This window comes from Scomber japonicus, chromosome 8 (genome assembly GCF_027409825.1).
Source record: "Scomber japonicus isolate fScoJap1 chromosome 8, fScoJap1.pri, whole genome shotgun sequence".
Taxonomy (NCBI): domain Eukaryota; kingdom Metazoa; phylum Chordata; class Actinopteri; order Scombriformes; family Scombridae; genus Scomber; species Scomber japonicus.
In genome coordinates, this window is record NC_070585.1 from 27,683,048 (window position 1) to 27,698,972 (window position 15,925).

The following is a 15,925-nucleotide window of genomic DNA, read 5'->3' on the forward strand; positions in this document are numbered from 1 at the left end:
GATATTAATGGAGTGAATAAAGCTGCTGTGGTTTCATATGAAACACTGGTATGGTCTGCTACTTTACAACATTAACACAATGGTTTTGATATCAGGCGGTGTTCATCTTTCACTGCTCATAAAAATAAAATAGCGTCATCGTCTCCAGTTTGTTAACCAGTTAAGATGAACTGGTTTCCAGTTCTAGGCCCTAATGGTCTATTTGACCTTGTTGCCCCCCCCCAGCTCTTCAACTCTTGATTGCTGCAGTCCACTATCAAAAGCAAGACTGATGGTGTCTTTTCCAGACTTCCCCTTTCTTCTTCCAGTACTCTAAACATTGTCAGTCGATAAATGTCTGCCCCCTGAACATAATGTTGGAAATTAGTTTCAGCTCAATTAACATATTACTGCCTGTCCGTCTTTCTTTTCAAAGACTTAGTCCTCCTGAAGAGATTTAAAGGAGATCTAAATGGCTTTCCCTGTGTGCATGAAATGAGCAAATGTGACTGCCAACCTCCAGAAAACATGTCATTATGGTATTCTGACCCCCTGCCCTCTCACCACTCTCAACCACCGCATCTGACTTACTGTGTATCTTGATGAGCAATGGTTAATTCTGTGTGTACATCTGTTTTTGCATACGATGTCATGTTTAAGACATTTGTTTAAGATAGTGTTTAAGATTTGTATGTTCATGCATGCGAGGCTCGGTTTTTGAGAACCACCAGGGGAAACTTGTCATTAGAGGAATATGTGGAAACAAGGATGTGGCGGGCGCTCCAATTGAGTATCTATCACTTTTCCAGCGACCCATTTAAAAGCTCTGCGGTTTAAGAGGCTCTGCTGACATTTTATTAAGGTGGAATGACTGACACAAGGATTCCAGACATTTCTGCTGGTGGTGGACTGGTGGCGCTGGAATTGGGTCTGGGTCTGTACAAAAGGCTGTGAAATGTATATGCTAGATGTTCTTCATATTATACTTTTTATTTACTTCATGTGATACATTCATTTTTTTCTACTGCTTCTCCTTCTTTGTAGACACATCTGTCTGTCTTCCTAAGAGTTTCCTTATCTCAGTAAAGAGTGTTGCCAGTTGTAAAAGCCTCTGAAACAAACTTGTGACACAAAGCATCAAGCTGATAACGTTTTGCATCATAAAAAGTATCCGAAACTGTTCCTGTTCCACCACACTTTTCTGACAATGGGCCAGGGGAGGATGGCCCTTTTTGGAACTATATAAAACCAACAATTTGAGAAGCTGCCCCACTTTACACAACTGGCCAGGTGTCTGCAGAGAGGATAAAACACAGGATCTGATCTTCTCTCTGAATCTTTTTCTTTTTTCTTTATGGACAATGAGTACAGACCTTGAATGTCTTGAAAGAAAGGGAATTGGGTGCAATTATCTCCATATATGAGCAATTATTGTCGTGTCCCTTTCTATGAGGGCAGGCTTTTTGTCGCGCTTTCAAGTGCAGCCATTCGGAACAGAAACAAACAATTTAACCCTTTGATATGGTCACACAATCAGTCATACCAACCATTAGCATACCTCCACCTTCAGTGTGGCCTTGAGCAAAGCATTTGGGCCTCTCCTGCTTACTGGAGCTTGTCAGTAGCCTCCAGTAGAGGACTGGTTGTAACAAGCAGCTCTCAGATGCAGATATGTCAGTTAGAGGTTTTCTGGGTCCAAAATTTCAGAGCTGATCAAAAACGAACCCACAGAAACCCTTCCCCCCCAACCCATAGTGGATACATGACCCACGGACAATCGGCCCTCATTAGAAGAAGATAATTAAACTGAAGGATAGGATAAGGATTGACCCAAACAAATAGAATATAAAGCAGAAGGATTCCTCCACCAGTAACAAGCAGCTGTGCTCATTTTTCCTCCACTCCACTGTTCACACTCTTCACCTCACTTCAAAAAGAAGCATATTTCCCCTATGATGGTTATGATGCATCATGTGATCCGAGCTGATTCTATTTAGCTAATAGACTTATCAAGGCACAGACCAGAGAGACCTCATGGGACCTTACCAGACCTGATTAGACTGAATTTAATTTGGAGTCCGGCCCTGACTGAAGTGGAAATATTAGAAACCGAGTTGACCTGTGAAAATCTCCTGAGTGAAGAAGTGAGATATCACAGCAGCGATGTTTGCATTGTCAGCAAAAGTCTGCTGAATAAACAGACTGAAGACGGTGATTCAGTGAATATTCAGGAGTTCATCAGAGGCATTACTGTTTAACCTGAACCAGTGAGGAAGGGCTTACTGTACAAATTGGTGCTTTTTGCTTCATCATCAAAACCTCTCTTTTTGACTCTCTATCAGGCAGGCAGACTTTCGGGTCATCTTGAGTCAGCAAGTTTTAGCCCCCTCTCCAAACTGAGAGGCTCTTGATGATTCCTCTTTTTTTTTTCTTTTTCTTTTTTTTTTTTTTTTTTTTTGTTTGCTTTGCCTTTACGACTGGCTACGTGCCACCGCCAGGAACTCTGAGCTCGCCCACATCACCAGAGAGCAGCCACTGCAATGCATCAGCATAGCCCTCTCCATATATTTAAGTGATTGCTGACATAATTTATGAAGGGAATGAAAAATAAAGTCTGCGTTGCAATAAAATTTGTAAAAAGAGATCTGTAATTTATTTGGGCCGCCACAAGTCAGCACTCTTCGCCATCGACAACCCCCCCCCCCCCCCCCCACCACCACCACCACCACCCTCCACCACCCTCCACTACCCTCCACCAGTCCCCCCGCCACCTCACTTCTGTGCATTTGCAGTTTTCTTCTCCCTCTCCTCCTCTTTTTTTCCCCCCCTCTCAGGAGTGCGGGGGGCCCATCTTTAGGGGGTTTAGGGGTATCAAGGTGGTGCAAGAGGAGGGGGTCGGCGCAGGATTTTTGGCTCCGGTCTAGGAATGCCTTCACGTTTACAAACAAACTGGCTCTTTCGCTCGCCCTGTTTGCCTTTGTGGCTTTATTTTTTTTCAAGGCCTGTACGGGCAAACACACAGCGGGAAACACTGGCTTGTTGATCGCCTTCACAGACCAGCTCATAAACCCAGCGAGCATGAATGTGGAGGCCTGTGTGTGTCTGCGTCGTTTGTGTACTTCAGAGCAGCTCTGGACATTTTTTTTTTTTTCCTCCCCATTTTTTTTTAATAAACTCAAGCGATGTTGTGGAAGTAAACAAGCTAATAATTATTAGCCGTTGGAATGATGAGATTGAGACACAGGGACGCTCGCATGTCCTGTATGTCGAGTTTCAGCATAAATAAGAAATTACAGTTGGATTGTGCTGCAACGTTTGTCTGTTCCTGTTTATGGATGTTGCTCGGAAACAACACTAAATCACATTGTTCAACATGTGGCATCTCTCTCGCTCTTGCTCTCTCTCTCTCTTTCTCTCGTACCCTTTCCCTTGCTCGCTCGCCCCCCTCTCGCCATTTGTAAACAGGGAACCAGGATACATGGCCTCATTGTTTTGCATCATTATTACTGACAGGCCTAAATGACTTGAATGATGGGAAACCCTTATAGAAAATTAACCCGGCCCCGTGTGTTTACCCTGCCTAAATCATGTTGCTCATTGGCCTGAAACAGAAGAAGAAGGGGGAAAATAGGCCTCACATCCTGACATCTGCAAAGCACCTGTCCTGAGCCATGCATGCAAGCTGGGCCAGAGCACATTCGAACAGCGACCCCCCCCCCCACCCCCCCCACCCCCACCTTCTCATTTTACTCTTTGGCCTTGAAAAACGCCATCACCATCGTGTGCTTTAACAGTTGACAACCTGCTGCATTTTTTCCTGTCTCTATGCATTGGATGTTAAAGATGATGTCACTGTGTTGAAATGTGCTGATTTAAAATCTTGAGTGCACTTTAATGTAGTTTAATAATATTATAATAGTCATGTATAGATATTCAATGATTAACATATTTGATATATATTGAATGATAAGCTTCTTATCTAGAGTTTTGGAATGAGACTTCACACACATTTGATGCAAAATTGAGATAGTGAGCACTCATGCAAGGAAGCTATTCACTATTTTCTTTTTTTGACAATAAAGATAAAATTAGTGCAATTTCTCACCTTTAGCTGACCCCAGAGAGGTGCAGTAGGCTAGTAGCAGACACAGGCATCCTGCTAACGTTGCTAACATTAGCAATTGAGCTACATTACCTAAGATTATTCCTTTGTAAGAAAACACTAGAAACATTTTAAAAGGGGTCAATACATGGTGGAAGTGGGATAAACAGCTTGCACTATGTCCGCTATCCCAAAGTTTGAAAAAAAAAAGTAATAATTGCAGCTTCAAGCCCAGGCCTACATACATTAGCCCTCATTGATACTGATAATGTAGTGCAGTTAATGCATATTATGAGATACACAACAAAATCTTCAGTATCTTACATTCAGTGTAAAGGGACAATAAAATCTGTGATAGAGAAACTGCTTCACTGCACATGTGGATATTTAGTATCAACTTCCATGTCACACAGCGTGCCACAGTGCAGCTGCAAAGGGGGGGTTGGGGGCAGCGACTGGTGCTTCGGTCCAGTGAACAATTTCAGTGGACCCACATAGCGCTACATGCATACTGTTCAATACTCGACAGCTCTACAACATCACATGACTGCCAGTCCCACTAACACTAACCTTCCACCAGACGTTATCAGTGATTGTACAGGCCAATAGTTTCCTGTGAGGCTCTTGTTGGAAGGAGTTGTGTAAGCTGCCTTTGGCTCAGAACAAAGCTTGTACTTCTAGAAACGGAGGAGGGTGGCACTGCTTTGAAAGGTGCCTGGCCTTCATCAGCCATCGCCACCGTTTCGGAAGTGAGTCACTCCTCTGGCGTGTGCAGAATATCTCCCAAAGGTCACCCACAGTGACTACGGCCCTCCTCCGTCTCAGCCATTGCATAATTCCATCAGTGCTGTATTAAAAGAGGCTGCAGGAAGACTACTGTATTTATACTGTAGAAACAGCAGATCAGAAATGTTGCTTCACAGACTTTTCTCATTGACCAAAGCTGCTCTCTAGACAGAAATAATCCCATTAGATTAGGTGAATTTGAAAGGCAGAGCCAGAAAACACAAACATTACTCCATTGAAAGCGTGATTTTTTAGAGGACAAGGCAAACATAGTGCAGTCAAACACTTTCTAATGACTGGAAAATGCAGCTGTACTAAGTTATCATGGTTATTTAGCAAAATTGAGCTTCCAGGTTTAAATTGGCTTTCATTTATATTTTGACTCAAATTTTCTTGTGAACCTTTTTCAATTTGGGAGTGAACTGACTGATGTTCCAACAAACTCATGATTTTTTGGCTGCATTATGTCATTAAATTACATTGTTAAATACATACATTTTGTCTCCATAGCCCAAGAAATGTTTGTATAGCTAAATTTCCACATTTGGTTTATAGTTAATTTAATTTGATGTGGCTCCGTCCAACTCTTAAACATCCTACCGTGTTCATTATTAAAGCTTAGATGATCATTTTAAATCCTCCATAAACTGTTGCACCTTTAATCATCTATCGCTATTAAAGGGATATTATATCGTTTTCACTCAGTGTATTAAATAGTTTGTACTTTAGTGAAAAATGATCATTAACATTGTAACCAAGATTTCTTCACATCAACCTCTTTAGCACAGTTTTACCTCCAAGAAAAGACTAAATGTTTAGACAACTCGTTCCCAGTGAAATAAAATGGTGTGTACAGTATGTATTGTATGTATTCTTCCCTCATGGGTCTATTAATAAGTAAGTTGTTGTAGAGATGAGATACAGTTAGGTTTGTGTTTGACTCATCTGTCTCGCGAGGCTTTCGATGTGTCTGTGATAAAGACATTTCCCAGAAGATGATAAATAAAGCTTCCTACATTACGGTAACACATCCATTCTCAAGAGTCTGTCATTGGAGTCGACCGGCCTCTAACCGTGGCCCGCTCACATGACACTGTGGTGTTTAGTGGATGGACCGCTCTGCCTGACAGCTGAATATCTGTGTCTGTTTCCTGTCCTAGATAACAGCAGTATGCAGAGAGGCTGCCCTTCTGGCCCTACAAGAGGACATCAAAGCTCAGCACATCGAGGCCAGACACTTTGAAAGTGCCCTGAACACTGTGAAGCCCCGGATCCCTGACTCTCTCATCCAGTCCTATATCAGCTATCAACAACGACACAGCGGCATGTGCTTCTTCTGACCACACTGTAATGGACAAATTAAAAATGTTTTCTTTTAAGTTTTTTTTTTTTTCCATTGTGACATCATTTTAATTGTATAGTTTTTCAACTGCTTCTGGTCCTCTGAACACATACCTGTCATCAGTCCTTGGCTCAAATGATAAGATACTGATACCATCCACCAGCTGAACATCATGATTACTGGTATTGGTGAAAGAACTGATTTCTCTTGTATAGATGCTGTAAAGAGTTTTTTTTACAGCACACACCATTATGCCAAGTTTTTTTTTTAGTTGGAGGGGGGGCTGAAAAATGATTGAAGTGTCATGTTTGAGCATATTAAACATTAAAAATACTATGAAATAATATGTCTTGTCTTTTTAATATTCATTCATTTCATTTTACACACTGCTTATAGAGTCACAGGGGGTGCTGGTAGGGTACATCCTGGTTAGGTTGCTAGTCTATCACAGGGCTAACACAGAGTAGACAGACAACCATTCACACTCTCAGGCAATGTAGAGTCACCAATTAACCCCGTGCTGCATGTTTTTGGTTTGTGGGAGGAAGTTTGTAAAAGTACAAATTAAAATTAAATAAATATTCGGAATGAATGCTGAGATCAAAACGGATTTTGCCACTGAATAGAAAAGTCTGTAAGGTCACGGTAAAATCTAAACATCTAGTCAAAACAGTAAGTCCCATGTAAGTATCATAATATCTCAATAAAACTATCACTATCACAAAAATGCACTTTTCTGGGAAGAACTGCTTTTGACTACTTTAAACGCCTCTTATACATCTGTGTGTTTTAACATACTACCTACAATACATCTAAAGAGAATCTGTCTTTCAGTATTTAAATATTTGTGGCTCTTCGGACAGTAAAAAAAAAGGTTCCCAATGAGCTGTTGAATATCTGCACAGTCAAATCACATGTTTCAAAATGTTTTCAGAATGACAGATTAGACTTCAGGCTCATATTTGACAAGATTGCAATAAACCCTAATTGTTTAAAAACGTTTCATAACCCATTATGCTGTTAGTGGAGAGCATGAACCCTTTAATCAGTACCCTGCATATCCTACCACACTAATATCTATTGAATTAAATAGTGGACTCAGACTTTAATCTGTGGACCTTCTGGACCTCTTTCAAGGACCCCTGACTGTTCCAAGACCCCTAGTTTGAGGAACCGCTGCTCTAAATCCACGGGGAGAAAAACAGCCCCGGCTGGTATATTCATCACATCCATCCATGGAAAATCAGCTAATTGCTATAATCTTGAGATTTCCGTCCGCACTTCCGACCACTAAGAGCAGGGATCCAGGCGGCCATCTGTCGGTCTACCAGGATTTGCTTTATCACCAAGAAGCTGAATTTTTACATCCAGCCTTAAAAACTTCTGAGTCTTTACTGCGCCACACAGTCACTTTAACAGTCTGTTAACTCTACTGGGGCTTTTTTCGTATTCTTTTTTTAAGCATTTGCTGACCCGAAATGGCACTGAGGGTCATTCATCTATTGATTTTTCCATTTGAATAGGATAAATTGACTTTGTATTGAACTTCCTTTTCTCATGGATCCGGATGTAGCGCATCCGCGACACCAATCAAACCAGACAGTCAGGAACAGAGAGGTGGGGGTGGCAGTAGTGATGGGGGAGTCTTTCCCCTGGCTGCAGGGCTGCTTTTTTCTTAAGGTGGTCCGGTACAAAATCCCCTCCCAACCACCACCTCCCCCTCATTCAAAAAACTACCCACGAAACTCCTCAAATGGTGGGAAAGTGTCCTTATCACAGAGTTATGCGAGCTGCTGGCTCATCGCTACACATTTTATTTCCTCTGATGACATGCGAATGCGTAATGGGAACATTCCACAGAGGAGAAGACATCCTGTTGATGTTATCTTCCTTAATTGTCTATTAAAACACTTTGACTGTACAGACAGTGGTTTCAAAATGAGGAACCCAGAACCATCGGGGGTCTTTAGAGATAAATTAGGGGCTCCCAAGTTATATGTACTTCACTTCTGAGCCTCTAACTATATTTGTATATGTGATGTAAAAGCAAACACAACAGAGATTATTAATTTTGTCTAATCCTATTAAGGACCCTTAAAGGTCCCTGGACCCCTGTTTAGAAGGGATCATCATTATAAATATTATATGAATCCCTTTTTTTATTAAATTATTTGGAGAGAAAAAAGTCAATGAACTCTTATTTAAAAACATTTCGTTATAAATTGAAGTTTCCAACTCAAAACAAGTTATGATGAAGGTTCATTAAACTGAAGATGCATTCAATATCGTGTATTTGTATATAATATACTTTCAGTGTTACTAAAACATTGAAATGTTTCATATCGTATGGGAACCAACGTGTCATTAAAGGTAATATCCCAGTAGTAGTGCAGAAAATGATTCAAAGAAGCATTCATTAAAGAAAAGGGACTTTTTAAATTCTTTCGAAACGTGTGTGTGTGTGTGTGTGTCTTTTATGTACCAACAAATGACAAATCAGCAAGTTTATAAATAAATCTGGCGTTTGTTGCGTCACTATTAGTCATATTAACCTTATTCACTTCAGTATTCATAGCCCACAAGACCGGAAACTAGTGTTTTTTCCTCCCTGAACCCCCTCGTCGAGCCAACGCAAAAGACAAAGCCGTTCCACCTTAACTAGTGCACACATCTCTATCGCCCGGCCTTCCACATCTGCCCAATGAATCAGGAGCGGATGCGATGTATCCTTTTTCAGTGGAGTGAATGGCCAATGGGAGTTGGCTTGTCGAGCAAACACTGAGCCCTGCGTTCCCATTCATTCAGTGCTGAACAGGCCCGCAGAGCTGGACAGAGCGCACCGCCGTCTGCGACCCGACGACGCTTTTTGCACAAGAGCGCAGATTCCCCGCAACAATAAGTAACAACCAGAACTTCAAGTCAGCTCTCCGAAGATACTCGAAGAGAAGAAAACTCTTGGATATAAGCTCGATCGTCTTTAATTTGAATTCTCCGAGACGTTGTTTTTTCGCTATTTTCTAATTTTACAACAATTCCTACGGGACTTCTATTACTGGGTTGTCTTGCCTAGAGATCGGCCTCCAAGTGCGCAGCAGTTCTCCGGGGTTGCCTTCCTTTCCTCCTTGCTCCATCAGTACTCCTTCGTGGATTTTATTTTTGTCCTCTCCTGGAACGAATGCATGCGTAACCCGCGCTGAACTTTTCTTTAAAACTGACCAAGAATAAAAGGGAATAACGCAAAGGGATACACTCGCACTTGGATTAACAGACTGTGAATGTATACCTCATAGTCTACGTTTTGGACATTGCCCCCCTTCCTTTTGGATGGAGTTTTGGTAGGCTATTTGGTTGATGGATTCGACGTTATGGATGGTTGCATATAGGTACGTATCCTCTTCACACTTTTACACTTGTTTTACGCACATTAGTTTGCTTTACGGTGTTTGCTGCCCGATAGTAACGCACGTAGCGACCCGCTGTAGCGATGTAAATGTTTAGTTGCACTGGTGCACAAAGTCTTCACACTTTCCATGTCATTTTTTTTTGAACGCGCATGACACGTGAAAATCAACCGCAGTGGTTTTAAAATCATCGCGATTAAATGATGGAAGTTGATGGATTTCCATGCCTGTGTCCTTCCGTGGCTCCGCCGTAACAAACACCCCTCCCCCACGGCGGTTGTTTTCATTCATAAGTTTTTCCCCGTCTATTTGGATGCGTCCTCTAATGTCTCTTGATCTCCGGCTCTGTGGGTTTTATATGATCCTGGTTTTATTACTGCGCACGACGTCTTCTCCTTTTGAACGCGCTCTGCACTGATAATCCTACTTATAGCTCAGTGCGCTCTTTGACGGCTGCTACACTATTGGAAAATAAGCGTTTGTTTATTTGCAAAACACAAAAAAGCAACATAATCGATCAGATTGGCTGCAGCCTTTCCTTCCTGTGAGGCTTGGTGTGTTTCACAGAGCAGACAGCCTTTAGGGTTTTTTTGCAAAGTGTGTAGGTTTTGGCCTCGTGCAGGTTGGATTTGCTTCATAACATCTCCAAAAGCTCTTAACCCATATTCACGGTGGTGATTATGCCCATACACATACATATATTAGGCAAATGATTTACCTCAAACAATCTCTAAACTATGCCTTGCTTTAGTTTGAGGTGAAGTTTAATCCGAAAACGTTCTAGTGCTCCGCTCCTCTTCTACTAAAGTGTGAGTTTTGTCGGAACTTGCTCTGACCTTAGTTTTTTTTGGTCTACTTTTGTCCCCATTTCCCTGAAATCCTTTTTGGTGTAGTAATAGAATACTAAGCGAGGCAGCTCATTTAGTTCCCTTGGATCGTGTCCTCATTTCGTCGCCGCGGTGCATTTAAATGTTAACTAGTCATACAAATGTAAATGAGGAGGGGAAGTATTTGTAGGCCCTACTGAAGTTTAGATGTGTGCGTATTGGAGAGGAAGGTACAAAAAGTCTTGTTAATAGTCAACTTTTTTCCCCCGGGTTGCCTCACTTAACGGGATCAAAAGTGACATATTGTCATGTTGACAGGATGAAAACAGTGAGTCTGGCTGAATGTTAAAAAGCCTACTCCTTCAAATATTAATATCAATCTGGCTTCTCATTTCACTGTTGTAATCTTATAATTATCATATTATAATTATTATTTGTTATTTCCCCCACTTTTCATATACTTGAAATGATATCACTCTATAGTAATAATGATATTAGGAATGATGCAGTTCTTCTTTTCACTTGGTTATGAATAGGAAGTGTTCTGGGAGCTGTGTTAACCCCTCTTCTATCAGGACAGTGTATGTTTGCCAGTTATGCCATGTTTTGGCTGTTTCTAATGATGTCCCCTCCCTCCCTGTCTCTCCTTTGTCTCTCCCCGGCCTCTCTTCCCCCTCTGGCAGGTTTTCCGATGCATGCCAAGTCCACGGTGAATGTCGGAAGTGGTGATCCCCCCAGATGGAGCTCCAAAGTCAACATGGCCCCGGCGGTTCATTAGTGGTGATCCAGCAGCCTTCCCTAGAGAGCCGGCAGAGGTCGGATTACGAGCGGGAGCTCCAGCATGCCGCCATTCTCTCCCTGGACCAAATCAAGGCCATCCGCTCCAACAACGAGTACACTGAGGGGCCCTCGGTGGTACGGAGGCCCCCTGCACCCCGCATGGCCCCCAGGCCCCAGGACAAACAGGAGAGAACTCACGAGGTCATCCTCGTCAATGTGAACAACAATTATGAGCACCGGCCATCAGGTCATCACCATCATGTCGGGGGCGGCATGGTGGTTGTGGCCGGGGGACAGCAGTATGGCGGGTCCCGGGCACCGGGGCTCAGCCGCTCCACTAGCACAGGAAGTGCCGCCAGTTCAGGGAGCAACAGTAGTGCCTCCTCTGAGCAGGGACTCTTGGCACGCTCGCCCCCCACCAGGCCCGGCATGAACTTACAGCACCACCACAGAGCAGAGCGGCCTGTTAGGACTCAGCCCAAGCCCAAGGCCCTTTTACAGCCCCAGCAGGGACCTCACTTCCACCAGCCTCCACTAGAGGCTCCACTCAAGCCCCCGGGCAAAGGGAAATCAGACTTTTCTGGCTCTGGCAACGGGGTGGTGGCTGCTGCCGGGCACCAGTTCATCTGTGAGCGTTGTGGGAAGTGCAAGTGCAGTGACTGCACGGCTCCTAGGAGCCTGCCTTCATGTCTGGCGTGCAACGGCCAGTGCCTTTGCTCTGCTGAGAGCGCGCTGGAGCACGGCACGTGCATGTGCCTGGTCAAAGGCATCTTCTACCACTGCTCCAATGATGATGAGGGGGACTCGTGTGCTGACCACCCCTGCTCACTGTCACGTTCCCACTGCTGCTCTCGTTTCCTGTGCATGGGATTAATGTCGGTACTCTTCCCCTGTCTGCTATGCTACCCGCCTGTCAAGGGGTGTCTGAAGGCGTGCCAGGGCTGCTACGACCGGGTTAACAGGCCCGGCTGTCGCTGCAAGAACTCCAACACTGTCTATTGCAAACTGGAGAACTGGCCCCCACAGACCCAAGAAAAACCTTCCTGATCACCCCTGTGTGTTTGTGATTGCGTGTGCACAGGAGACTCTTGATGTGGATCTTATGATGACAATGATAATGATGATGATAGTCACAAATTAATGTTTATCAAACATTCTAAGCACCTCCCACCTGCCTCCCCTCCTCGCTGCGGAACCCTAAGGAGCTAAGCAAAGGAGTAACGAAAACCACTCAATTTTTATTTTTATTTTTTTCTGGATCAGGACCATGTTTTTACAGACCAGTGTTTGCCTTAACTGTTTCTATGTCTATCCTCAGCTCCTCATTAACACTATTTTTTTATATATATATGAAAAAGTTTTTCTTCCGTTTTAGGTAGGCAGCTTCCTCTGGGTTTTCTGTGCCCAGTAGGAGCTGCCTCTTACCAAATCTGTGAAGGACGATCTACTATAGGGCAATTATGTAGCTGTTACCTGGTATTCATAGCAAGCAGGTATGTTTGAATTATTGGTTGCTACCACACTAAAACCGTGGTTCCTATGCTCATGTTGCATTAACGAAAGCACATCCATCTCATAGTATTTTTTTTTTTCTCCACTTGGATATGTTTCTCTTCTTCCACCCATCTGAACTCTTCATACACATTCTGTGGCATTCTCCCATGTTTTTGTTTTTGTTTTCTTTATTTTGTGTAAATTGTATGCTCAAAATCCATAAGAGGAATTCTGGCTATTTTTTAAAGAAAAATGTCTGTTAAAACATTTTTTTTGTTGTAAAAAATATTTATTATGTGAAGCTCTATTATTTTATGATATTTATTGCAAGAGACAGTCTTAAATTTACTCATGTCTGAATATAACAAAATATCAAATACTTACTGAAAAATTAAAGGGTGGCACAAAAGAAAACTATGTTAACTTTAATGCAGAAAATATATTAATTAATGAAAAAATAGCAGTGTCTGGTGTCCTGATTGTGCTGTTGAGAAACAGCTAGCGGCTTGAGGTATGAAAGGTTTGACTGATGGCTGATTTAAAGGGAATGCAGGTCTGTTTCTGAGTTTGAGTTCATTGGCGAACAGCAAATCACTGTTTTCTGCGTGTGTGTGTGTGTGTGTGTGTGTGTGTGTGTGTGTGTGTGTGTTCATGATGGGTGTGGAATTCCTGGTAAAAATTTTCAGCAGTGAGTAGAAACAGCTTGTAGCTCAAAATGTGACTGTTTACATTCTTGGAGGGCTTCTTTGCTGCGATTCTCCTCGGTAACCTTGAAAGCTAAACAATACAGGTCATTGACACGATTAGCCCCGAAGCTGTTAGCATCAACAGAGCCTCCACGTTTCCATGAGTTATGCTCACAGGAAGTCTCCTTCTAAACCCCCCACTCCAGTCACCAGCCAACAAGTCACCACAAAACTATGCACTGTAGTTTATTCCCTGGGCTTTAACGCGGCTAGATCGGGATGTTCCCAAACTCCCAAATGGTCTCCATATTGTAGAGCCCAACAGTGTGTGCCTTGAGAAATGAGAACAACCATTACGAGTAGCCGGGGCCACCTGTTCAAAGATAATAAACCAGGGCTATCAATGCTGGGCTTTTATGGCGTGGTTCCTGCACTAAAGGCAACGACAGCGGCAAATCCAGCACCCCCCCCCCCAACCCACACTCCCCCACCCCCCCATTTGGCCGCCTCTTTTTGTCAGTGAATTTATCACTTGGGAAGTCCACTGACCCCCTACCCCCACTGACACCCACCCAGCCCTCCACCTCCGGGCCCCCAGGGGATGAGATCATCACTTTGAAAGTTGGTTGGTCAGCCAGAAATGCCAACAGTTGGGGAAACACAAACTGTGACCAGGAAATTCTCTGGGACAAAGGAAAAAATATACTGCGGCTTAGGTTTTGGAAAGCTGCAGTGTTGGCAAGAAAACACCACCGTGTTTATAATCAGCTACATGTGATGGTGGTGCCCTCAGGTGCTTTGTGCAACAGGCTTGGGATTTTTGGATTCAGAGTTTTGCTAAATGGGAATATGAAGCTCTCGATCAGTTAGAAGCACACATTTAAAGCTGCAGTGGTTGCGAGTAGTCAAGGTTTGGCTTAAACATCTTCACAGATAAGCAGCTAATGGTAAACATGAGCACAAAGGAATTATCTAGTTGCTTTTGTCATTAAGCTGACCAGGTTTTCACCAAGACTTGACTAGCATACAGTCTTAATGCAGATTGTCAGCAGTTAATGCATTAAATGAACCATCCCTACAAATGGGCCTTCTGTATTTAATGTGCTTTTCTTTCCCTTTTTTGGTGGAATGTACCTTTTGTTGCCCTGAATAGTTAAGAGTGGATTAGCAATGTCAATTTCCTGTTACCTTTCAGAGCTGCAATTTGAGCCCCATTTGCTCCTGGCTCCTGGATGATAGCAAACAATAGGAGGCCTCTTTTTTTTCAGGTTTCACTATAGTTCCCGTGTACAGATGAGGTGGGGTGGAAGAGATCTAAACTGTATTCAAAAGGCGGCGAACAGGAAGACAGTGTTTACTTGATATTTTCCAGCCTAAGCCAAATAAGGAAATAGATCCTACTCCCACCATTTCCAAAACTTGGCTCTGTTAAGTCCTCAACATGTCTCTTAAATCTCTGATCTAATCAGTGGGGGTGTCTAAAATAACATTTTAAGGCCTCTGAATAGTTTCTTTCACTTTTCAGTCACCCTGCCACGTGAACTCTTCTGTGACTGCATCATATTTTACTCATCGTGGGACTACCAGTCCACTCAAAAAAAGAAAAGTGAAATCTGAGTCACTATTAAGTAATTCAAGGGTATAAATGGTCACAACTTCTCCCTCCTCCTCCTCTTTGCACTTGTTTCAGGGTAAATTTAGCTGCTCCACACACCCACGTAATGCTATTTGGAGTTGTCAGGCTTGGCGGGTCCCTTGTTACAGCTTTGGGTTTTTTGGGGCCATGCAAGTGCAAATACACATGACTACCAAGTGAGTCATGGTGGAACCTCCAACCCACACATCCTACTGGGGCAGTCCTTTTCTTAGCCAGGGCAACGCTGCCGGCACGGCCGCGGTGGAGCAGGATACTCTATAAACAGTCATCCTCCTCCAAAGCATTCATCACCAGAAGGCCTGCTTCAGCTTTCCTCCGCCTCCTCATCTGGTTTTCATTATTTCCCCTCATGGCATATAAATAGAAATTAGCAATCAGGGGAAACGTGGGGCTGGTGGATTTTGGAGAGGAAGGCGGCCTTTTTGGATGTCAGTGTGATGACCAAAGTTTATGGAAGTTATCTCCTTTTTAGATATTTGGTTTTGGATGATCTCTGTGTGCTGGAGCAACATGTGAGATTTGATGGTGTTTAGAAATTCCTCCAACATGTACTCTAGGCCTCCACAAGATTAAAATGACATTAAAAAAATATTAGATAGACGGAAAACATTTCAGTGCAGGTCTTGGTAAAATCACTACTATAATTCACTATGTCCAAAATACCAAGAAAATACAGTACATTGGCTGTTGTCGGGCGTAAACCTTGTATATCCACAATGTAAACATCTTAGTAAATAAGAAAAGCAGCCCTGTGTTTGCCTCGACCACCATGCATCTTAGAGTTTATGTAACAGGTTTTAAAAGGGTTTGGTTTGGAGAATTTTCTCAACCCACAGAGGAACATGTAATCCTTCAATTTTACTTAAAACAT

At 43.0% G+C, this 15,925-nt stretch overlaps 2 protein-coding genes across 2 annotated transcripts in view; both read left to right on the forward strand.

The window, feature by feature from the left end:
- spata5 (spermatogenesis associated 5) overlaps window positions 1–6,406 on the forward strand; it is a 117,712-nt gene extending 111,306 nt beyond the window's left edge. Inside the window, exon 17 of the mRNA XM_053323352.1 lies at window positions 6,028–6,406. Within this exon, the coding sequence (XP_053179327.1) occupies window positions 6,028–6,207 (180 nt within the window). The 3' untranslated portion in view covers window positions 6,208–6,406. The remainder of the gene's footprint in view (window positions 1–6,027) is intronic.
- Window positions 6,407–8,867: 2,461 nt separating this feature from the next.
- On the forward strand, window positions 8,868–13,158 carry spry1 (sprouty homolog 1, antagonist of FGF signaling (Drosophila)). Its single transcript, XM_053324249.1, has 2 exons — window positions 8,868–9,592; window positions 11,121–13,158. Exon 2 carries the CDS (start codon window positions 11,176–11,178, stop codon window positions 12,262–12,264), a length of 1,089 nt encoding a protein of 362 aa, XP_053180224.1. The 5' UTR covers window positions 8,868–9,592; window positions 11,121–11,175; the 3' UTR covers window positions 12,265–13,158.
- Window positions 13,159–15,925: the final 2,767 nt, after the last annotated feature.

Bases quoted from the DNA above. Each gene is read 5' to 3' on its own strand.
- spry1 (XM_053324249.1), top strand. From the start codon at position 11,176: ATGGAGCTCCAAAGTCAACATGGCCCCGGCGGTTCATTAGTGGTGATC.